This window comes from Vanellus vanellus (genome assembly GCF_965231255.1).
Source record: "Vanellus vanellus genome assembly, chromosome: 9".
NCBI lineage: Eukaryota > Metazoa > Chordata > Aves > Charadriiformes > Charadriidae > Vanellus > Vanellus vanellus.
Window position 1 is genome coordinate 12,709,729 of NC_138914.1, and position 24,035 is coordinate 12,733,763.

The 24,035-nt window shown below is 43.6% G+C and overlaps 2 protein-coding genes across 2 annotated transcripts; one reads left to right on the forward strand and one right to left on the reverse strand.

Moving 5' to 3' along the window:
* Positions 1–3,100: 3,100 nt before the first annotated feature.
* On the reverse strand, positions 3,101–6,330 carry LSM3 (LSM3 homolog, U6 small nuclear RNA and mRNA degradation associated). The gene is made up of 4 exons (XM_082487706.1): positions 6,294–6,330; positions 5,148–5,258; positions 3,835–3,930; positions 3,101–3,506 (listed from the first exon to the last, which is right to left on the reverse strand). Exons 1-4 carry the CDS (start codon positions 6,312–6,314, stop codon positions 3,426–3,428), a joined length of 309 nt encoding a protein of 102 aa, XP_082343832.1. The 5' UTR covers positions 6,315–6,330; the 3' UTR covers positions 3,101–3,425.
* Positions 6,331–6,434: 104 nt separating this feature from the next.
* XPC (XPC complex subunit, DNA damage recognition and repair factor) lies at positions 6,435–23,269 on the forward strand (the record flags this gene model as incomplete). Its single annotated transcript, XM_082487848.1, has 16 exons — positions 6,435–6,531; positions 7,254–7,425; positions 8,330–8,457; positions 9,290–9,413; positions 10,371–10,455; positions 10,941–11,098; positions 11,353–11,473; positions 12,832–12,921; positions 13,368–14,303; positions 14,784–14,944; positions 15,195–15,276; positions 19,314–19,448; positions 19,940–20,109; positions 20,432–20,525; positions 21,059–21,148; positions 21,808–23,269. 16 exons carry the CDS (start codon positions 6,435–6,437, stop codon positions 22,018–22,020), a joined length of 2,856 nt encoding a protein of 951 aa, XP_082343974.1. The 3' UTR covers positions 22,021–23,269.
* Positions 23,270–24,035: the final 766 nt, after the last annotated feature.

A 24,035-nucleotide genomic window follows, 5' to 3' on the forward strand; every position in this document is an offset into this window, starting at 1 on the left:
GTAAGACACCAGAGGTCCAACCATACCAGCACTTCCGAAAAAGGGAATCACATAATAAAAATCTTCTTAAAAAGATCTGTTGAAGAGTCAAACGTTTGCAGGCAGAACAAGAAATTCTTTAAAGACAATAAATTACTCTGCCACCTATCAAAAAGATGCAGTCCAAAGGCTAAAAACTACCACAAGGCTACTAGAAAGGCTACTGCTATCTATAGAAAGCTACTAGAAATAAAAAGACAAGCTTCAAGAAGCTGTGTAATATTAAAAACTCTGGCGGGCTAAAAACATAAGACAATATGAAAAGGCATTTGAGAAGTATTGAGAAATCATTTGAGGAAAATTAACGATAAATTCTTTTTCAAACACATCAGGAGCGGGAATCTTAACAAAGGGTTAGTACAGGCAACACATGATCAAAGAATAGGAAGAACAGCAAGAAAGAGACAAGACTGCAGAAAAGCTTTTTAAATGTATTTTTTTTTAATTCACATTCATCATGGAGGAGCTTAAGACTGGCTCCCACTCTAGACAGCCCACTTCAAATTAGAGGGTCAGTAAGGGATGCTACTGGACATTTCAGCAACGTAAACAGTAAGAGATCTTTATAATCCGACAGTAGAGACCCAAGAACTCAATTAGACAATAATTGAGCTAGCAACCACCATGCGTAATCTCTCACTTAAAACTGCTTCAGAAGAAACAAAAGGTGACAAATGAGAATTTTTGAAAGCGCTCTACAGGGATTCGGGTGAGTTATGTCAGGTGAGCTGACCTCTTTCAACTGTGCTGACACTCTGTAATATGGAATTACTGGATATATAGATAAATGTGTTATGCTGCCAAATATGGCTCAAGTAAAGGAAATGTAGACCTCGTATCTCTCATTTGCAGAGAACCTAAAGTGTTATTAAGATATTCATTTAAAATTAATCGAGGTAGAATTTCTGATGTACTAACACCTTGTGTACCTTGTGTCAGTCCTTCAATACAAAAATCATGTAGTACAAAAGGAATGGAGCAGTTTTCATCAAAAATTATTAAATAGAAAATCTCTTTGCAACCTGGAAGAGAAAACTGAAGAACAATTAGGAGTAGAAAAGATGGAGAGGTAAATGTGTACTCTATGTCTGAATAGCACCAAGCCAACATTGTCTGTCACACAGAATTAAGTAGCATCACATGAAAGCGACAGGCAGCAAGATCAAAACCAAGCCCAAACTGGACAAAGCCAAAAGCAGAAGTGCTTCTTCAGAGAACACATGCTCAGCCTGTGAGATACTATAACAATACATAGCCAGGAGCTTACCAGACTCCTAAAAAGGGTGCAGATTAATTAATGCAGAAGAAATCCCTCAGATTCTGCAAAACACACTCTCTCCTTTCCCAGATGTGCAGATCCCTGCAAGCTGGAGGACTATCACTGTGTTCACCTATTCTTACTCTGGCCTCCTAGATTGCTAGGATATAAGAGATGAGACTAAAAAGGATCTCTCGGTGCAGTCATCCTTGTACCCCTTCCTGAAGGGGAACAGTTGTAGCATCATTAGCTTTCTTCCAACATCAAGGGTTGTGTACGCATGGAACAGGAGTTGATGCTTGCTGAGCTGAGCTAACTCTCGCAGAGACAGCATGCTCAGAATGGAGGAAATAGGAATCACAGAAGGTTGTTTTCATCCTAGCCCAGACCAACTTCAAGCAAGGATGGTGTAGTGATGGAAGCCTGCTACAAAGCCACTGCATACCTGTTCTTCATTCAAATAATGTTATAGTAGTAAGTTATACAGATGCTTTCTTCTTTCATTTGCATACAAGGGACCTACATATGAAAACAGCATCGTGCACAGGTTTAAGATAATAAAATCTTGGGTGTGTGTGTACAAGTGGAACAATTTGTCCTTTCTAGAACAAAGTACAAGGAATAGGGTAGCAAGTCCCCACATGATTAAAAAATTAAGACTATAATTGCTACTAAAACACACTAATTCTCAGCAATAGCTTACCTATTTCAGCTTCAGCTATCTCTCCTATCGTCCTCATGCTACAGCACATTGCATGAGAACAACAGAGTACAGATACCACCTAGAAGCCAGAGCAGATTTTGTATCAGTCCCTGCTTTCCTTATTTCAAAGAGCACGAAGTATACATTCATCTTCTGAGTGTATATATTTTACTGCCAAAAAAGTTAGTATTCCTTTAAGAAGAATCTGTCTTGGAGCTTACCAAGGCAGACCTTGCATTCCTGACCACTGTCACAAGCGATGGACATAAGTTATGTAGATTTTAGCTGTAGGAGAAAGTGCCAGAGCAGGCTGCTTTTGCTAACCCTACAGAGCATGCCTAATAAACTTAATTTATCTAGGTTCTTAAGTCAGAAGTCAAGTTCTGTAGGAAATGTCCCAGTGTAGACCTACATCTCTCATATGCCTTTCAAACACACTTATTAAAACATTTCATAGCGTAAGTGCCTTCTTTTTCTTACAAGAAGGAGAATAAGTTGCAAACAGGTTGGGGGGGCATGAGAAAGCATGCATTATAAGAGAGCTTTGTTCAGGGTTCTAGTGCACCTTCACTGCAGATAACTAATGAGCATCTTAAGCACTCAATAGCATTTAATCTATTCAAGAACTGAAACAGGCTACAGACAGTGGGAAATGAATGCATGCAGGAGGCACCTCAACAGCATGCGAGGGAACAACCTCAGTCTCTACTTATGGCCTTGCAAACCATAGCTCTGTTAACAAAGCTACAATAAAAACATCTGAAAACATTGTAAAGAAGCCCATCTTCTTTACATATATTAAGTGGAAGATGCATACAAATACTACTTCCCTGCTACAAGGATATGCATCAAGAATTTGAACACAGAAAAGACATAGATTATAGCACTGTAGATTGATGTTTGGGGGGGGTGGCAGGGCGATACTACATCAATCTGTAACACTCAGGTATTAGTAAGGACATAAATTAACACGACAAACACAAAAGTTACTATTTTGTCAGAAAGTGAGGCTACATACTACAACTTAATATAGCACTAGCTCTGTAGAACACAAGAATAATATCTTCAACATAAAAACATGACAAGTCAAATCTGAAAGATAAACCAAATTTATTTAAAACAAAAAATTAAGACAGTGCTATTGCCAAGATTGAAAATAATGAAGGATTCTTTTACTGATGTGACAAGACAGCCAATTTACAGCAGTTACATTAATTCTGAGAAAATCAGGTTGGGTTTACACTGCTTCAATTGACTACATGTGCTTTCTGCAAGACAAACTGGTTCCCCTTCCCTCCCCTTCCCAAAAGAACAGACAAAAACATCCTATAAAAAACATGTACAGAATTTTGAGACACATGATCAAAAGACGAACCATTGTCCAGAAGCCTGAAACTTTCCAACAAGGTTTAATCCTTTGTTGCTTCAACCAACCCTCAACGGGGGAGCTACAAGCACAACGCCGTCACCTCTGACAAAGAGCATCGGAATATTCCTTTTGGTAGACTATGAAGAAGGAAAGAAAAGCTTACATTTACAAAAGCATCGTTTACAAAACATATCTGCTAAGCATATGACCAAATTCAATTATAACAAAACACCAGAAACTACTCCAACAAATATAAGCTCAAACATACAACCTTCTGGCACACTGAAGAGATCAATACAACTAACACCACGACTTTGGATATCCTTTGTACTTTCGTAACAATTTGCACAAAACTTCTTTTAGATCTTGGTTCAAAAAGTAGTCAGCAGCAAACTATTTTAAAACTAAACTGTGTTGTATTGTTAAAAAAGTTTTCTATGGGGATAAATACACTAGAGTCCTTACTTTATAAATCTCTTCATAGGTTTCTTCATCAATCTCTATTGTAGTTACAGTTTCTTCCACATCGCCCAAAATCATATTTAAGTGCTGATCATATGCCTGTAGGAATGAAGTTAGTTTATTATTTCTTCCAAAATTCAAAACACATGCTCATTAAAATGAGAATTATGGCAAGACTTTCAAACATAATTAGTTTCACCTGATTTTGACAAAAATGTGCCATTATGTCAAAACAAAGTAGTATCAGTTATAGTTGTAATTTCAAACATAAATGCCAACAAATCAGTACTCTGCAGCATAAATAAAAGGGAAGACATTTACATTCACTGAAAGGTTCTTCCAGGAAATAGCTCTGAAGCTTTCAGTGAGAACACATGCAAGAACTCAGACAGACATACTTTATCAACATTAAACCAGCTACACATTCTCTGCTGCCGGTCCAGCCTCCTGGAATCGATTGCCTGGGGCCAACTTAAATGACCCGAAAGCTGCAATACACACAATACTACGAAAACTTAAAATAAGTACGTTTCAAATACCTTACAAAAGTGGGTTGCAAACTAAACCATTACACCGGTGCCTCACGGACCCCTCCTCATCTTTGTGTTCCCAAAGGAGTTGAGGCCCAGTCAACACATGGGGCAGCTGGGTCTCTTCCCCAACACAGTACAGTACTCAGGAAGGATGAATGACTTAATCGAAAGCAAAAATCTGTCTTGTCAAGAGACATATCACCCTCAGAAGAAAGCACTTCAACAAATGAGATTTGCAGAAAATTCAGCAGGGTACATCATACCCTCATAGGGCGTGCCCTAAGAGATACTTGTTTGATAATGATAATTTAATTCTTAATTCCAACCGTATGATTCTATGAATTCAGTTTTAAATAGACCTCAGGGTACTTCACAAGAAGAGGCCTGCAGCATTATTGCTTATTTCAGACACACAGAAACAGAAGCCAAAAGCAGTGGAATGAATTGCTTGCTATCATTCAGGAGACAAGAATAACAAAATACATCTCCTGACTGTCTAGTGAAACATTTAACAGCAGACGGAGTAATGAGTAAATTAGATTTTTTTCACCAATGACATTACACTTTTGATAAGAGAAAGGGTTCAGCCCTTGTTACTAAGATGATCTTTAACCACTTCCACACTTTTAACCATGATATACAATTACTTGTGTTTATAAATTAATTTTTTAAACAATCAGTGGCATATTACAGGTAAGCTTGTGTAATATACTGTTGTACATGAAAAAAAGGCAGCCCAGTGCTTAGCTGAATAAGCATGGTAGTCCTCCGAGTTTTACTTACATGTAGTCTGCCTCTAAGCTCTCTGTCATTCCTCATTTTGACATAGATCCGCTCATCTAGACTGAGCCTGATGAGATCAAGTGGCTCCTCTACAGTATTTGTTGTTTGTTGCTAAAAAAAATAAAGTTTAAGAAGTTATTTACACAGAAGAAGCCTGTGAACTTTTCCATTCCTCAGTGTTCGTGAGACACAGAAAACAAACAGGTAAGAACATAGATTCAAATATCCTAAATCATTCCTTCATGTCCTGTTGAACCTGAGCGCAGCTGTTTTTACGACTCTACAGATACTCACCAGCATGAGCAAAATAGGCTAAAAGACTTGTTTAGTTTGCAGCAAACCACAACTTAAGCAGACTGTTGTATAAACAACATTCCTTATCAGCAATCACTGTCCACACTGCAGCAGAAAGCCTCGTCTGCATGAACCCGACACTTACGGACCAGCACTGCGCTTGTGCCATGGCACGGCGCAGGCCAGGAGGACCAAACACACGCTGCCATTTTTGCCAGCGCCGTCAGTCAGTGGGGGAACCCACCGCCCCTCCTGCCTCCAACACACCCCTCTCCGTGAAGTCCTGCTCAACACCACAGCGGTCACGCCAGGCCCCAAAGCAGGCCAGAAACCTGAACACAGACCGGGCTAACGCCTCTTTGTTGTGGTAAAGGCATACTTTCAGCATCACAGCTAAAACATGTGAACATTTTTGTGCCTATCCCGCAGCACACTACCCTATTTCCTCCTCAGGGAGGCACAGCCAAGGATGTTTCCCTCAGTGGCTCTCCTCCTGCGGTTCCCCGGGGAAAACGGGCCTGAGGCGAGCCCTGCCCGCGCTCCCGACAACGCCGGCGGCAGCGCAAGGGCCGAGGCCGCCGTGTTGTGACTCAGTGTCACACGGAGAGCGCTCCCCGCGGGGGGGCTGCGCCTCAGGAAGGCTGCTCGAGCCGGGAGGGGGCTCTGCCGGGAGGTACGCCCAGACCCAGCGGGGCAGCCCCAAGCCTGCCTCCCTCTTACGCCCCCTCCAGCCGCGGAGGTTTCCCCAAGGCCCGCAGAGGGAAGGCGAGAGGCGCGGGAGCGCAGGCCCGGCCGCAGCGGGGAAGGCCTCGCCGCTGCCTCCCGCCCTGAGGGAAGCCCAGAGCCGCTCACCTGGTCTACCTCATCCGCCATCTTTCAAACCGCCTCCCGCGCTCTCCCGCGAGAGTTTATGGCCCGTCCCCTTCCCCTCTGACCGGGGCGGGGCCGGCGGTGGCGGCGGGGGCACGGCGGGGTCCGCGGCGGGCTCGCGCCATGGCCAGGAAGCGTAAAGCATCGCCCCGGCCGGCGGCTGCCAGCAAGAGGCGCTCCGGCGGGCTGGGGGCGCCGGGGGACGAGCCGGAGGAGGATGGTGAATGCGGGAGGGAGGCCATGGCCGGCCGGGCCGGGCGCTGCGCCATCGCCGGGGTTTGCGGCCGCTCCAGGCCTGTGGCGGTTCGGGGCCGGGGGCAGCGGGGTGTCGGTTCGCCCTTAGCGCGGCGCTGCACCGCGGCGGCCCCGTGAGGGAAAGGGCCGTTACCTCAGGCTGGAGGTGTGGGTCAGTGTCCTCCACAGTGCCGGCGGGCGGGGCGATGCACACAGAAACCGAGGGTTTAAATGAGTGTATGAAGTGTCCGGCGGGGCCCACACGCTGTCGGGAGGCACCGACAAAGGCTGGAAATCAGGCACGGAGCCACCCGGTGAGGATTTGTCTCGCCTGAGCCGTGGCGGGGCTGGGGGCACCCCCCGCGGCGGCCGGGAGGTGTCCTGGAAACAGGTCTCCAGAGCAGCTTCAGAGAATAATAATTTCTTGTGAGTGGCAAGTACGGTGCTTGTTTTTCAACTGACTCCATTGGTAGGGCTATAGGAATCTTTATGTACTTCTTGTGCATTGCATTATTATGAGTATTTTTCCAACTGAACTGTTGTTCAGTTCTTAGCTATTTATTCAGAAAGAATGACATGCTCGTCATTGTGAGGGCTCACTTTCCTCCGTCGCTGGCTCTAATGAAGTCCATTGAGGTACTGTTTCAGGTTGCCATGGAGATGAAACTTCATCCTTTAACATATCTTCCATTCCTCTGTCCCATGCAGATGATTTTGAAGAGAAAAAACCCACTATAAAGAAGAATGACTCAAAAGCTCTGGCTAGGAAGAAGGAAGAAAATTGTGATACGGGAGTTTCCAACTCAACAAATAAGCCTTCGAAACAAAAAGGGGCAATTACTAGAAATAAAGGGAATCGTAGCAAAGAGGAAACATGCAGGTAAGTTTAGTTACTATTCAAGTCTATGGAAAGTCTAGTCTCTCTTCATGTTATTTGTTTAGGGCCCAGTGCTATGTATGTGTGTATGAGCAATTTATTTTAGGCTATCAGTCTAATTTAGTACATTTGTGCCACACAGCTGAACAGAAGTACTGTCTTATTCATTGCAGAGTCAGTCCTGACGAAGATAGTCTGTATAGGAAGCAAATATGTGAGCCTTTTCAAATTGAATGGTTTAAATATAGAATTTTATTTAATTTTCTATGGTTTTTACATGGGACTAGGGAGGCATTATGGAATCCAGCATGAATAGAAATGTTGGCCTGGGATTTGGGTTTAAAATAATGAGCAGAAATCTTTAAACGTTTCATTCTCTGGTTTATTTTGGAATCCAAATACAACATCAGCACGTGTAGATTGCTGTTGCAAATGAATTAATAAAAAGAAATTAAACTGATTTGTCTCATTTCACTGGCCAGCCAGAGCCTTGGGTATTAGTGTAGTAAAACAGAAAACAGTTCCAATTTCAGTACACTTTGAAGGTTCAGTAAGAACGAATGATTCAGTGAACCGTTTCTCCAAGGACTCATTTGTACAAGCTATTCTAAAGGATGGGGCCTTTTGTAGGTTCAGGCATCTTCCTAAACATCCTTGCAGAATCAGAACCTGAGTTTGCATGGAAAAAATGTTGCTGCATTGAGCCCATGGTTATTTATGGCAAAGACAGTTTGCTTTACAGAGAAGGTGTCTGTGGGTTAATTGTCAAATACGCAATCTGTTGTTACTGATGCAGAGGTCATGCTTCATTTGTTTCCCTATTTTTAGTGTATTCTTCCTCTATTTTTCTTAAATAAACAAGCACCTACATTTCCTGATGCTAAAGCCATTTTGGTAATTTTAATAGTGACTCGCTGAAACCCCCTCAGAAGGAGATAAAGTTGAAGAGAGAATCTCCTGTTAAAAGAGAGATGGATGAAGACAATACTGACAATGATGATGATGAAAGTGAAGATGAATGGGAGGATGTGGAAGGTAACAATTGCATGTTTATTCATTTTAAGGAGTAAATATGCACTTTTTTTTAAAATTTGATTTTTGAGCCATTTCTCATTTGGATTCATGTAAATGTATATAGTCTGTATACCTAAAGTATGCTCCATGCGCATATCTGTATCTTTAAAAGTTCAAATCTCACAATGCTTTTAGAATGGTTCTAAAGGAGAAAAAAAACGGACAACTACTGACCTGATGGTAGCACCCTGAATGTGATTCTTTGTTGGCTTATGTTAAAATTATGCTACCATGCACAAAGCACTTTCTCAGCTGTTTGTGTTGTCTAATACTGAGCAGCTAAGAATGAGTTGGTTTGAAGATTTGAAACTGGCACTTCCTAGTTAGGGAGAGTGGAGGTGAAACCAACTGAGCTGTTTGATTAGGTGGCCACCAACAAACTGTGATAAGAATCACGTTGATCATAATCTTCCTATTTTGCTGCTACAGATTTTTGCCTTCTATAGTGAACAGCTGTCATGTTTTTTTCTTTGCTACTCTACAAGCACCCTTCAAATCACATGTGCTTCATTCACCTTTCTCCTGTTGAGTTTGCCTCTGACAGTCAGTTGCCATTAGACTGTGCTGAGCTGATTCCTCAACAGCAGGTGACTGGCATCCCACTGTTGTTTGAAATAACTGAGCACACACAGTGTTATGGAAGATCCAGGAGCTGATAATTACTGGGGTTGTTCTGTTAGTAGGTTGTTTGAACGCTTTAGAAGGAACAGGTAGGTTCTTATCCCATTGTCAGACCTCCCTGGGGCATCTGTTCCATGTTTATATATCTTTTAGTATTATTTTATTTTTCCAGAACTCCAGGAACCTGCCATAGATAAGTTAGAAGAAGCTGCTGTTCTTCCAGCAGCGGCGCTCCCAAGCAATCCTGTCGAGATAGAGATTGAAACCCCAGAGCAGGTGAAGAAAAGAGAGAGGAGGTAAGAACAGGGAATGCAGTGGAAGGCCATTAAAGGATGAAGTTAAAAATATGCTCAGTCTTGACTGTCACTGACTTACTCTGTTCTGGGTGGAAATACCCACTTGGTGCAGACTGTTGCGTTGGAATAATGCAAGGTTACAGGATGGAGAACAGTTTACACACTGGCAATTTTACCAAAAACCTTCAATGGAAGAAATCATTGGTTGGCAGGAATGGAGGCTTTTCAGCTTCCTTGAAAATCAAGCGTGTAACTTCTTTGTGCTTTAATATCTACATTTCCAAACCAGGGACAGTAGTAGCTCTCTTTAAGGAGATCTGTGGGTGAAAGGCATTGTTGTACTGTAATATCTTAACAGCTCAGGTGGAAGCCTCTGTGTGCCCATGCCTGAGCTGTGAATAGGGGGATCAAATGAATATCATTGGCAGCTGGGAGCATTATACCAAGGAAGGCTTTCTTTATGTGGCAGCTGGAGCCTTGGTGGGATCTCATGCTCTTATGGGGCGGGCATTGTCTCAGGCTAGCCCTTCATAACAAAGAAAGCAGAATTTCTGTTTCCTCTAAGTTAAAAGACTTCATCAATGAAGATAAAACCATTTTCTAGGAATGTGAATGGAATGCTAGCAGTAGTCTAAAAGTCAAAAATTCAGACAGTGAATTATAAGTTTAGTATGGAGCTGTCCAAAGCTGTCTGGTAGGAAACTGCGGGCACATAAAGTTAGGTGGAATTTAGGCCATCGGAATATACCCAAGCTCTCAGTAGTCAGGTATGTGGAGTTCACAGTTTATTAGTCATATGCAGCCCGCATGCCTATTCTCATAGCCAGTAACTAAACTTTTGTTAAGTGTGCACAGAAGATTCTCTGGGATGGATTCTCTTTGTGAGCTGATCAGGAATCTAGAAAGGCAGGTCCATAGAAAACCCACAACATCCATTTCTTTTATAATCTTGTGCAGAGAAAAAAGGCAAGCTGAGTTTGAGATGTATCTTCGGAGAATGATGAAACGTTTCAGCAAGGAGGTTCGTGAGAACACACATAAGGTATTTGTCACAGAAAAAATTGAGCATAAAGATGTCTGAACTGATTTGTAATGAAGAAGGAACTAATTTTGATCAAATAATCTGGGGCCGTGGCTAGAAGTGAGAAAGTAAAAAGGCTGTAGTTCTGACAGATGTTCATTAGACTTCTGCTAAACTGTAAGGTAGAAACATCAGTGACTGCATTACTAAAATTCTAAATCAAAGCAGATGTGATTAGGGTCTATATTTCTCCATTGAGTGTGTATCTGCTCATTTTGTTGGGGTTAAACTGTCAGTCTCGTATAGCAGGAGACACTGACGGAGACTTCAAGGATTTACTGTCTTCTGATGGTGATCTGAAGACAGCCCTGTGTATGCTTGGGAGGCTTTGTTGTTGCCTGTCTCTGTTAAAAGGAGCAGTAAAGCCTTTCTAATCTATACCATAGACAATAGTTCCAGCAAAGAAAATCTCTCATCAACTCAATATAGAAACTTTTTTCTTTCAGGTTCACCTCTTGTGTTTATTAGCAAATGGTTTCTATAGGAACAGGATTTGCAGCCAGCCAGATCTTCATGCCATTGGTCTATCCATCATCCCCACCCGCTTCACAAAAGTGCCTGCAGGCCAAGTGGACCTTCTCTACCTTTCCAACTTGGTAAAATGGTAAAACTCTCTCTTCTAATCACACTATTACGTAGACCATAGAGCCAGGTTTCAGGGAGAGGGGTAAATGTGATTACTAATTTTCAGTGATTTTTCTGATTTTACATACAAGGGTGAGAGTCTGTCCTTTTCATAGAAGGAATGGATGAACTATGAAGTTTACGAATGTAGTCACAAACACTAGACAAGAAGCAGCAAACGGCTGTGTCATCCTAGCTGCTGGCTGGGGTTAAACCATGACACTTGTATTTCAGGTTTGTTGGAACCTTCACTGTCAATCATGAGCTTTCCACTGAGAAAGGAGAGCCCCTTCAGTCGACCTTGGAGAGCCGTTTTGCTGTCTATGCTGCACGAGATGATGAAGAGTTGGTTCATGTAAGTGACTGGGAAGTGCAGGGTTGGTTGCTGAGTTTGCATGGGCTGTAGTGCTGTCAGGTCATACAAAAAGTAGTGTTTGAGGGCAGGATTTGGAGAAAAAAAATTGGTGACTTAGATGATTCTGTGTTTTTTTTGTTGTTGTATATTTATCTGGAGTCCTTCTGTGATTAAATTATTCAATTTGAACTGTGTGTAACTGGAGCCTCTAGTTCTGGTTGGTGTCACTGCACTCCATGTTCTGCTGTGCATGGATTTTTGTATAGTGTATAGAACTTCTTGTTCCTAAGTATGCTTTGGCTTCTTTATATTGCTTTAGCAATGTAGGTCAAAGAAAACCGTACAGGTTTGAGTGAGGAAATTCTTGAGCTTACTTGCAGCCAGAGAAACTCTTCACAGATCTTGGAGTAAGAAGGCTGGTAGTTTGTTACTGAGAGTCACCATTGAAGGCCAAAGGAATTGAGCTTTGATTTAGAGCAGCCCAGGCCAAGGCTTCAAAAGGACTTCAACTCTACAGTAATTTTGTGGTGGAATTGGATTAAGGGAAGAAGTGGAGTCGGTTGCTTCAAGTCACACGGAGATTTTGGTGAAACAACGGAGGGAGGGGAAAACACGGGAGGTCATATTGACAGGGAGCATTTGAAAGAGCAGAAATGAGCTGCTGCTTTGCAGGTGCTGGTTTTCAACTCTGCCCTGTTGCTGATAAAGTGAGCTGTTGCAGCTTCACTGCTGCAAAGCAGGAAGCAGTTGCTGTGGTGGCTTTGCAGCCTGGCTGTGGAAATGCAGATGTGTCACTTCCTGGGACAGGAGGAAAAGACAAAGCAAGCTGTGCTTAGGCAGCTTCAGTTGAGTCCCACGCAGGAACACAGTTGTCAGGGCACAGCTCTTAGGCACTGAGTTGTGACTGTGATGACATTCTCTGAATGGCTGGTGTTTCTGCTGGGTTCAGCTGATGGCATGTGATTGGCTTTGGCCACTTTGGGAGGCAGGATTTAGAGTCAACTCGTTCAGTTTTCCTCAAGAATGAGAGACTGATAGGGTAGATGGGATTGGGGTGAATTACCTGTCTGCTCTAGCAGGGTGGTTCATTTAGCCTCTTTAGGAATTGGTTCCTCATCTGTGAGCTAACAGCAGTACCCCTGTCACAGTAGTAACATAAATAAGAGCCAGAGAAGACTGTGCGGTGCTTTAATAATATAGCAGCTGGGCTACCTGCAGCTCTGTGTCAGTGTATACAGCACTGGGTAAAAGGTAGAAATGAAAATGATTGGTGACAGAACCCAGATTTTAAGAGTTTCAAGAGGTTTTTTTATATAGCTTGAAAAAAGGTTAAACATGCTTTATTTTTTCTTTTGCAGGTATTTTTAATTATTTTGCGAGCATTGCAGCTGCTATGTCGCCTCGTGCTGTCTTTTCAGCCTATTCCTCTCAAGGAGACAAGAGCAAAGGTAGTTTTTGTTGGGTGTGTGAAATAAGGAATAGGTCACTGGTTTAGAGAGTAGGATTGAAAAAACTTTCTGGCTGTTACAGCTTGAAGTGAATCGCTTACTGCATGAACCAGGGTGATGACAATGTTCTGTCTATAGTGCAGAAGATGCAAACCCTTAATTTTTAGGTTTCTCCTTAAAAAAAAACACACATTTTGTGTATTTCAGCAAAGACTTCTTATGCTTTCGTAGTTTTAAATTTCTTTAAAACTTGGACAGGAAGCACTTGCTGGAGTACACCTCTCCTCAGCCATTGGCCTGAGGTTTTCAAGTCCCTAAGATGTGCAGATTGACCATGCCTGCCAACCTTTGGTCTGCACGCACCTTGTGTTCATTTCAGTCTTTTTTTTTTTTTCAACATATTCTTAGCCATGGTAGTAAAAGTGACCTAGCCTCTTTCTTTGCAGGTAAAAAGCTCATCCAAGAGGCAGTCTCTCAGTGGTACCTCTGAGGGGCAGGAGAGTTCTGCCACAACACCGAAAGCTGTGGCAAAAAAATGCCCCTGCAGAAAAGCCAAACAGGATGAAAAATCTTCGGAGAGCGAAGAAGACAACAAGGAACCAAAGAAACGCAAAACTGCTCAGACCAAAAGGACACGCAAGTCTAAGTTGACTGCAGATAGCCAGGAACAGAAGGAATGTAGTAAAGCAGAGAACAGTTTAGAGGAAAAAGATGTGCCGGTCAGGCCCAAGAATGATCGCCGGAGACGAGTGGCCTCCAAAGTGTGTTACAAAGAAGAGAGTGGAAGTGATGAGGGCAGTGTTTCGGACTTTGAGGTTTCAGAGGAGGAGAGTGATCTCTCTGATGAGGATTTTGAAACTGTCTCTAAAAGGCAGAGGAGCTCACTGGGCTCCCAGAAATCAAAGATAACAGCTATAAAAAGCCCCAAAACTGAGACTTCAGAATCACGGATATCCAAAAATTCGCATGGAGCTGAGCCTAGGCCAGCAAAAAGTACAGATCCAGCCTTGCCTCATGCACAGAGAAAGCGAAACAAAATTATATCTAGTGATGAGGATGATGGACGGCAGGAGGTAAGGAAAGTGGTGGGCACAGACCAGTGGCTGGAGGTTTTCCTTGAACGTGAGGACAAGTGGGTGTGTGTAGACTGTGTTCATGGCAACGTTGGCCAGCCCCAGCTGTGCTTCACATATGCCACAAAGCCGCTTTCCTACATTGTGGGATTTGACAGTGATGGGAGTGTCAGGGATGTGACACAAAGATATGACCCAGTGTGGATGACCACAACAAGGAAGAGTCGTGTGGACCCTGAGTGGTGGGAAGACACGCTGCAGCCATATAAAAGTCCATATGTGGAAAGAGACAAGAAGGAGGAAAATGAGGTAAATGACAATAAGTTATTTAGGACATTTAGTGCCAGGAGTCTGGTCCGTGGATCCTCATTCAGGCAAAAATCATTAGGAATCTTTCCCTGAGGAAGGAAGTTTGTATTTGAGCTTGAAAGGTTCAGATTGAGCATGTTTTAAAAGGAATATCAAATGGTAGATTAAAATAATATCAAATGGAGGCTGTTCAGAGAAATATGGATAGCAAAAGTACTGGACAGCCCATGCTGGAAACTTACTAATGTGGTTTCTGTACAGTTTAGCATTATCCCTCTTGGAGAGAGTCTTTAAAATATGTAGATCTGGGTACATGTCTGAATACCTATTTGCAACAAGAATGCTTTGGTCTGTTGGCTCATCTGATTAAGTTTCTGGTGTTTTTTTTCCTTTGATCCATACTATAATCATTCTTACTTTCTTACAAAGGGTAGTGCAAGAGAATTGTGAAATCACTCTTTTTTTGTATAATTCCTACAGTTTCAAGTTAAGCTTCAAGATCAGCCTCTACCAACAGCAATTGGAGAGTACAAAAACCACCCTCTTTATGCACTGAAGAGGCACCTCTTGAAATACCAGGCGATCTATCCTGAGTCAGCTGCTGTCCTCGGGTACTGCAGGGGAGAGGCTGTCTACTCCAGGTGAGTGGTGCACATGTTGTCATGTGAAACTGCGATCTTTGTCACAAATTTGAAAGCTAATTTCTGTGACGGTATCAGCAGTAGTCTCGGGCCACTTGCATAGACAGGGTGAGGCATTTAGCTGCTGAGACAGCATTTGTGTATCACTTAGATACTTTTTTTTTCCCAATTCCTAACGTGAATAACAGTTTAGAAAACTCTTATGAAGAGGCTTCAAAACTCTTATGGTGCTTCCTTCTGGCCTTTTTAGAGACTGCGTACACACGCTGCACTCCAAGGACACTTGGCTAAAGCAAGCTCGAGTGGTGAGGATTGGAGAAGTGCCTTACAAGGTAAGAGGGCTTGACTTCCTTCTGAGGGGAACAGAGGGCCCTATTTGTAGACCGGACCCATCCCACAGGGAAGTCAGCTGCCTCCCTGGGGCCGGAATTAAGGACATATGGAGAAAACTCCCTTCCCTGGTTCAGACATCAGATTACTACCCACTACTGATATTTCAAGTAGGTGGTGATGAGGTAAGTACCAGAAGTCTAAGGGCAATGAAGAATGACTTTAGGGCCCTGGGACGGTTGGTTAAGGGATCAGGAGCACAAATAGTGTTCTCCTCTATCCCACCATTTGCAGGGGTTGACGAGGGGATAAATAGGAGGAGCCAGCAAATTAACTCCTGGCTCCAAGACTGGTGCATCTCCCAGGACTTCGGCTTTTTTGATCATGGGCTGATCTACAGGAAACCAGGCATGCTGGCAACAGGCAGGGGAAGCCTAACCTGAAGGGGAAGAAAGATCCTGGGACAAGAATTAGGAGGGCTCATTCATAGGGCTTTAAACTAGGTTTGAAGGGCGACGGGGATGAAACCAGGATTACAGAAGTGGTGCCTTGGAGCAGCGTACCAGTGCTTCTGGGTAAAAGTGTTAGCAAGGTCTTGCAGCCTGTCCCAGTGATGGTGGGGGATGGTGAATTGTGTGGCAGCAAAGACATGAGGGGTAGTGATAATTTCGTAACTACAGTAGTGTCCGAGCATGATGAGGTGCGAATTACGGCTTGTCCCCCCAGGAAAGTGGCAGGACAATTAGCCCAGCTGAAGTGCATCTACACTAATGCATGCAGCATGGGGAATAAACAGGAGGAGCTGAAGGCCATTGTACAGCAAGGAAACTATGATATAGTTGCCATCACAGAAACGTGGTGGGAGGACACACACAAGTGGACAGCTGTAATCAGTGGCTACCAACTTTTCAGAAGGGATAGGCAAGGAAGGAGAGGTGGTGGGGTGGCCCTCTATGTTAGGGGCAGTTTTGAATGTCTGGAACTTAACAGTGTGAATGACAGTGTTGAGTGTGTATGGATAAGAATTACGGGGAAGGCCAACAAGGCAAACATCATGATGGGAGTTTGTTATCGACCCCCTAATCAGGGTGTAGAAACTGATGAAGTATTCTATAAGCAGCTGGCAGAGGTCTCACGATCATCTGCCCTTCTTCTTGTGGGGAAATTCAACTTCCCAGATGTCTGCTGGAAATACTACGCAGCAGAGAGGGAACAGTCCCAGAGGTTTCTGGAGTGTGTGGAAGACAACTTCCTAACACAGATGGTGAAGGAACCAACTAGGGGAAGTGCCCTACTGGACCTACTGTTTGTTAACAGAGAAGGTCTTGTGGGGGATGTAAAGGTTGGAGGTCGTCTTGGGCAGAGTGATCATGAAATGATAGAATTTTCAATTCTTGATGAAGTAAGGCGGGGAGCCAGCAGAACTGCCACCTTGGATTTCTGAAGGGCAGTCTTTAGCCTGTTTAGGAGCATGGTCGAGAGTGTCCCTTGGGAGGCAGTTTTGAAGAGCAAAGGTGCCCAGGAAGGCTGGGCATACTTCAAGCAGGTGCTCTTAGAAGCACAGGAGAAGGCCATCCCTGTGTCTCAAAAAATGAGCAGATGGGGAAGAAGACCAGCCTGGCTAAATAGAGAGCTTTGGCTGGACCTCAGGAAAAAAAGGAAAGCTTACATTCTCTGGAAAAGGGGGTTGGCAACTTATGAGGACTATCAAGATATAACAAAGCTACGTAGGGGGAAAATGAGAAGGGCCAAAGCTCAATCAGAACTCAGCTTGGCCATTGCAGTTATAGACAATAAGAAGAGATTCTTTCAGTATATCAATAGAAAAAGGAAGACTAGGGAAAATGTCGGCCCACTGATGAATGAGACGGGTGCCCTAATGATGGAAGACACAGAGAAGGCAGAGTTACTGAATGCCTTCTTTTCTTTGGTCTTTACTGCTAAAGCTGTCCCTCATGAATCCCATATCCTGGAGGCAAGGGGGAAGGTCTGGAGAGAGGAAGATTTTCCCTCAGTTGAGGAGGACTGGGTCAGACAACTTGGCCAAGCTGGACATTCATAAGTCCATGGGCCCTGATGGGATGCACCCACGAGTGCTGAGAGAGCTGGCAGATGTTATTGCTAGACCACTCTCCATCGTCTTTGAACGGTCATGGAGAACAGGAGAGGTGCCTGAGGACTGGAGGAAGGCTGACATCACTCCGATCTTCAAAAAAGGCAAGAAGGAGGACCCAGGGAACTACAGACGAGTTAGTCTCACCTCTGTCCCTGGGAAGGTAATGGAGCAACTCTTTCTGGATGTCATCTCCAAACACATTGAGGAACAGGAAGTTATTGGAAATGGTCAACATGGATTTACCAAGGGTAAATCATGCTTGACCAATCTGATAGCTTTCTATGATGTTATAACTGGTTGGCTGGATGAGGGGAGAGTCGTAGATGTCATCTACCTTGACTTAAGCAAGGCTTTTGACACTGTCTCCCATAACATCCTCATTAGGAAGCTGAGGAAGTATGAGCTAGATAAGGTGACAGCGAGGTGGATTGAGAGTTGGCTGTATGACAGAACTCAGAGGGTTGTGATCAGCGGCACAGAGTCTAGTTGGAGGTCTGTAACCAGTGGTGTCCCCCAGGGGTCAATACTCGGTCCAATTTTGTTTAATGTATTCATTAATGACCTGGATGAGGGGACAGAGTGTATCCTCAGCAAGTTCGCTGATGATACCAAACTGGGTGGGGTGGCTGACACCCCAGAGGGCCGTGCTGCCATCCAGCGTGACCTGGACAGGCTGGAGAGCTGGGCAGAGAAGAACCTAATGAGGTTCAACAAAAGCAAATGTAAGGTCCTGCACCTGGGGAGGAAGAATGCAAAGCACCAGTATAGATTAGGGGTGCACCTGCTGGGAAGTAGTTCTGAGGAGAAGGATCTGGTGGTCCTAGTAGACAGTAAATTATCCATGAGCCAGCAATGTGCCCTTGTTGCCAAAAAAGCCAATGGAATCCTGGGCTGCATAGGGAAGTGTGTGGCCAGTAGGTCGAAGGAGGTCATTCTCCCCCTCTACTCTGCACTGGTGAGTCCACAACTGGAATACTGTGTCCAGTTTTGGGCTCCCCAGTTCAAGACGAACAGGGAACTGCTGGAGCGAGTCCAGCGAAGGGCAACTAAGATGATTAAGGGCTTGGAGCATCTGCCTTATGAGGAAAGGCTGAAAGAGCTGGGACTCTTTAGCCTGGAGAAGAGAAGGCTGAGGGGAGACCTTATTATGGCATACAAGTATCTAAAGGGTGGGTTGAAGGAGGATGGAGCCAGGCTCTTTTCAATGGTTCCCAGTGACAGGACGTGGGGCTATGGGCACAAGTTAGAACATAGGAAGTTCTGTTCAAATACAGGGAAAAACTTCTTTACGGTGAGGGTGACAGAGCACTGGAACAGGCTGCCCAGGGAGGTTGTGGAGTCCCCTTCTCTGGAGATTTTCAAGACGCGCCTGGATGCAGTCCTGAGTAATGTGCTCTGGGCAATCCTGCTTTAGCAGGGGAGTTGGACTAGATGATCTCTAGAGGTCCCTTCCAACTCTGAAACCCCGTGATTCCGTGATTCCTCCTGTGCAACATGTCTGCCCTCTCAGGTTCAAGTTGAGTTCTGTTTTGGTTTTTGCCTTCTCTCTGTCAGCAGATGTAGGTTTCTTACTTGCTTGCATGGTTTATGGTAGCTGCATTCTGAATATGTCCACCTACTGTGCCTATAGTTCCTGTATACTACCCAAAGGTCAGCTATCTTTTCTCCCCACTCCAAGGGTATCCAGCAGAACTGCACCCTTTTCATCATCTTTAAAGGCATCCTTGCATTTTATATGAACTGCAGGATCTGGCTGTTGCATACAGGTGCTATGGGTTATTGTTTATAAGCAATTGATACTGAAGCTAGGAAATAGACATTTCTTCTCTTCCAGAGCCTTCTCCTTTGAAGTCCTAGGAAAGCCTGAAATCACTGTCAGCTTATTGTGGTGGTGTTACAGGCTTGGTCATTGTATTTGCACAGATGGTGAAAGGATTTTCCAACCAGGCGAGGAAGGCGCGCCTTGCAGAGCCTGCAAACCGGGACAAGGAGGACCTGGCGCTGTTTGGTCGCTGGCAGACAGAGGAGTATCAGCCGCCTATAGCAGTGGATGGAAAGGTAGCTAAGAAGGCAGAGGGCTGGTGTTAAAGGGAGTGTTTGTATGAAGCTGTGGGCTTGATTTTTCCAGAAGTTGCACCTTTCAGAGGTGAGACCAGTAAATAGTATCTGGATTTGGGATTAAGAATTCTGAGGTAACTGTACCCAGGATGAAATGGTCAAAACTTCACTGAGGTATTTCCCGAGAACAAGTCATGAGTGTGGACTGCTAACTTTATAATTCCGTTAATCTAATTTGCCTACCCCATGTTTGTTTTGCTGATTTGCATTTGCATTACAGCCTGAGTACAAGGCCTGGGTGGAGAACATAGCTAGGAGATAACCATGCAGCTAAAATCTAGGCTGTGCCTTGTCATGTGAATATTAATTGAATACTAGAGTGGAATGTAGCAGGTCAAAAGGAAGGCAGAGTCCCTGAGTTGCAGCAGGGATTTTCACCTCTCTCCAGAGAGCAGGAGTGTCACCATTTCTCTTTAATTTTGCAATAACAGGTTCCTCGGAATGAGTATGGAAATGTCTATCTCTTCCTGCCATCCATGTTACCCATTGGCTGTGTGCAGCTGAGACTCCCCAACCTGAACAGATTGGCGCGGAAGTTGGACATTGACTGTGCTCAAGCCATCACTGGATTTGATTTTCACAGCGGTTACTCACACCCAGTGTATGTAAAGCTGCTTTGTTGCAGCTGATAGATTTTGATGTCCTGCAGAAGCTGTATACCCTGTGTTAAGGAGTACACACCCTCCTCTTGTGCTAGTAGTGGCAGTGGGGTCACTGGCCCTGGCATACAGGAGTGACTTTGTATGCTTTAAGGGTCTGCACTTGTGCGGGGAGAGGTGATGATAGAACTTAGATCCTATGAGACAGACAGATGGCTCTGTCAGTATTCAGCAGCCTGCTTTGGGTTTGGCTGGGTGAGCAGGCGTTTGCTCCCTTTATTTTTTCTTCTAGTAGCTGACAGAGGATTGTGTTCTCCTTCCTAGTACCGATGGCTATGTTGTCTGTGAGGAGTATAAAGAGGTCCTCATTGCTGCCTGGGAGAATGAACAAGCAGAAATAGAAAAGAAGGAGAAGGAGGTGGGAATTGTTTTTGCATCTTAAGTAAATTTAATTGAAACTGTGGACAGTCAAACAAGGGTGGGTGCTGTGAGCAACAGACACGGCGCTCTGTGACTGTGAGGAGGTAGTTGCATCCTCCAAATGCCCCGTTTTGGGCTTGCTGTCCAGGTTGCAGTGGGACACAATACAGGGGGTAGCGAGATCTGAAACAGTGCATGCTCTGGAACAGTTTTCCATGGCTGCTGGGAAAGAAAAATGAGGAATACACATAGGAGGTTAAAGTATTGGAGGTGGTTCTGGTGTAATTAACCCAGTTAAGGTGCACATTAGAAAGTTACAGTAATTCATGTATTTAGCAGATAATTGAACACCAATACATTTTACTCTTAAGAATCCTACTGGCCTATAATCTTTTAATATGACACATTTAAGTTGGCTTGTTTTTTTTTTTAATGGCAGTTTAAAATCTTCAAACTTCTGTTTGCTATGGGCATAAATACATTGAAACTTACAATAGTAAATTGTCTCTTTTCAATAACAATCCCACACAGAAGCGTGAGAAAAGAGCTCTGGGGAATTGGAAGCTGCTGACGAAAGGACTTCTCATCAGAGAGAGACTGAAGCAACGCTACTCTGTCAAGGTATTCTGCATTTCTATTAGTGATTTCTTTTTCAGGATGATATTTCTCTACCAAGACACTTTTTTTCCAGAATTGCCAATGTGTCCTGTTCACAGCTGTAGACCATAGAACTTCCAGAGCGCAGTTGCTCAAAAATCTTTTTTTTTTCCTGTTGTTAGCATGTGACTAGCAACTAGTAAAAAAAACTACACCAGAAATTTAGTGTGGTCATGTCCCTGAAAGATTCGTTATTGTTTAACAAGAGATTAGTGTTTCCCAAAGCGTCATTTTTTTGGTATTATTTTCTGGTTTGACATACCCCTTTCCTAGATTTACTCCTCCAAGCCAAGCACGTAGCTAGCAGGATGAGTGGGAGCTGTGTTTTGTTATGAAGTCAGATGGTTTAGTTCTTAATCTTTTCCCCATTGAGAAAGGTGAAAAGCATGATCTTTTCAAAGCAGGCTTATTTTTATTCTCCCAGCCAAGAATCTTTTGCTTGTGTTGAAAGAATGCTTGACATCCAGAACTAGAAACACACTGCTTTGAGTGAGAATCCCAAAGCAGAGCGTCAACTTTTGTAATATCATTAAGCGTCACTGTGACAGAAGTCAAGCTCTTCTAGAGTGATTCAAGGGTGATTTCTACAGCAGCTTTTCAGTTTCCACACCTGTTTTTTCCAGACTGAGCCATTAGCACCTGAAACACAGAAAGGAGCGGGATTCTCTTCTGATGAAGAAGGAGGTCCGAGTTCAGAGACTGCTGTAGGGAACGTGGCCATTTTTTGGCCCCAAAATCGCCAGTTAGAGAAAAAGAAAGAAGAGATGACAACCAGAAAGAGCAAGCGAGAAAAAAAAGGAGAAGCAGCACAGTTGTTCCCTTTTGAGAAATTGTGATAAGAACGTTTCTTTGCTGATTCCAGATGCAAGAACAATAGTCACAACAAAAGTAGCCTTTGCCAGTTAAGGACTTAGCCTTCTTGTGCACTTGTGTTTCTGAGCTATCAGGGATCCACCTAATTCAGTATCAAGAGATTCTTTTGCTGTCACAGGTAATTAGATTCATCCTTTTATCCTTGGACTTAGGAGAAGCAGATGTGCAGTTGTACCTTCTGAGAAGACCACTTTGTGCTGTTGGGTTTTTTGCTGTCTTCTGTGTCACTGAGCACTAATAATTCTGTTTTCTCAGGCATTCCTTTCATTAACGCTTTCTTTTCCCATTTTCTTCCTTTCCATTTTTTCCTGCTTGCTCAGAACTAAAGCATGCAGCTGCTGTTTGACAGTCTGTGGTGAGCTGGCCAAAGAACTGACTGACCCCTTCTTTGATTCATACTTTATCCAAATCAGTGGTGAGGTAGAGTTCTGGTCTTACTGTCTCATCATCACAGAAGGGGAAATACTTCCTCTGAGGTGTAAAGAAGCACGCCATCAAGCTTTGGATGAATCTGAAAATTTACTTCCTAAAGAATCCCTGCCTTTTTTGAAAACTCGATTTTTGGCTTTTCAGCTTACAATCTTCCTTTACTTTCATGTGCATTAGAAGGGAGAAGCCCTGTCCTCATTTCAAATTTAAGGCTAAATATGTCTTCTTAAGTAATCTGAAAATATACGCACTTGTTTCAGTTTTATCAAGACCACGTGGATATTTTCTGGAGCAAAACATGTGATGCCTGTCGTGGTCAGAAATGAAATTCACTGCAAGCATAGAGCTCCTGTAAATGTAACCCAGTACCTAAGCATTTAAAAACTGTTGAGAGGAATGTTAAATCTACACATGCTTTTCCTGCAGTTTTGTAATAGAAATGCTGATCTGTCTTTTGCAGTATTTTTATAACTAAATTACACTGACACTGTCTCTTCAAAAATAGAGGGGAGTACAGTCTAGTCGTTGCTGGACATTGTTACAGAGGAGAGGTTGAAATGTGAGAAAGTGGCTTACATTTAATTATGTTCAGAAAGAACTCTATTTTTGTACTGTATTTGTAGAACAAAATAAAAGTATAGAAAAAGAGTATGTTGTCCATGACACCCCCCCTCCAGCCAGCTTGTTATTCTGTAAGCAGGTCTGTTTCCCTGGAAGGACTCTCCTGCAAGGATAGGAATGCACTGTAGTATTTCCACATGTCACAAGCTGGGTCCCAGGATGTCCCAGAACTGGCTGCTTGGGAATTGTTTTAATGCTAAGGGTCTTCCTGCTGAGTTTTTAGTTTTTGCTACTGAATTCTAAATAAATAAACAAACAGCAACCCAAGTTGGAAGCTTGGGGAGTAGACATGACCTGTATATAAGGCTTCAAGAAACGCTACATCTTGCATGAAAAAAAAAAAAAAACAGAGGACATAGTTCCTTCTGTGTTCATCATTGTGCCCATAGGCAGGATACACCCCGATGTGTTTTTCAGATGTGAGGGTCTGCATCCAGCTCCTGCTGGTATTGGAAATTTTTTGTCTGCTTAAAATGGGAGCTGGTACCAGATGTACCAAAGTGACTCCGTACACCCTAACTTGGGACATTCAGCACAGACACACCAAGTTATGAGTCTAGTGACCATTTACAGTCAGCAGGGAAAGAGACAGTAGTATCTTCGGAGGGCAAGATCCTGCTCCTCAGCTCCGTCAGGAGCCAGCTCTCGTAACCTCAGCATGCAAAAGCTGATAGAGTAAATAGGCTTTAAGGGAGACGAAAGCAGAAAGGGAAGATGATTGACAGATCAGGTACACTTTGTGTCAGATTTTGGTAAGTAAGCAAAAGAAATACTGTTGCACTTGTTCTTATAGAAACATTGTTTGTCTACCTGCAACAAAAGCCAGCCTTGGCTCCAGCAGCGCACCTATTCTGGGAAACATGATGTTCTTTCTGTTACAGGAGTCTGTCTTTATTTTACATCACTCCTGTAAGACAAAGGTATTCTA

What these genes read in the sequence shown, in the direction of transcription:
- LSM3 (XM_082487706.1), bottom strand. Translation starts at nt 6,314, where the DNA reads ATGGCGGATGAGGTAGACCAG. An exon ending in TGGCGGATGAGGTAGACCAG is followed by an intron (nt 5,259 to 6,293) that starts GTGAGCGGCTCT and finishes TATTTTTTTTAG; the next exon opens with CAACAAACAACAAATACTGT. An exon ending in CCTATGAAGAGATTTATAAA is followed by an intron (nt 3,507 to 3,834) that starts GTAAGGACTCTA and finishes CCTTCTTCATAG; the next exon opens with TCTACCAAAAGGAATATTCC.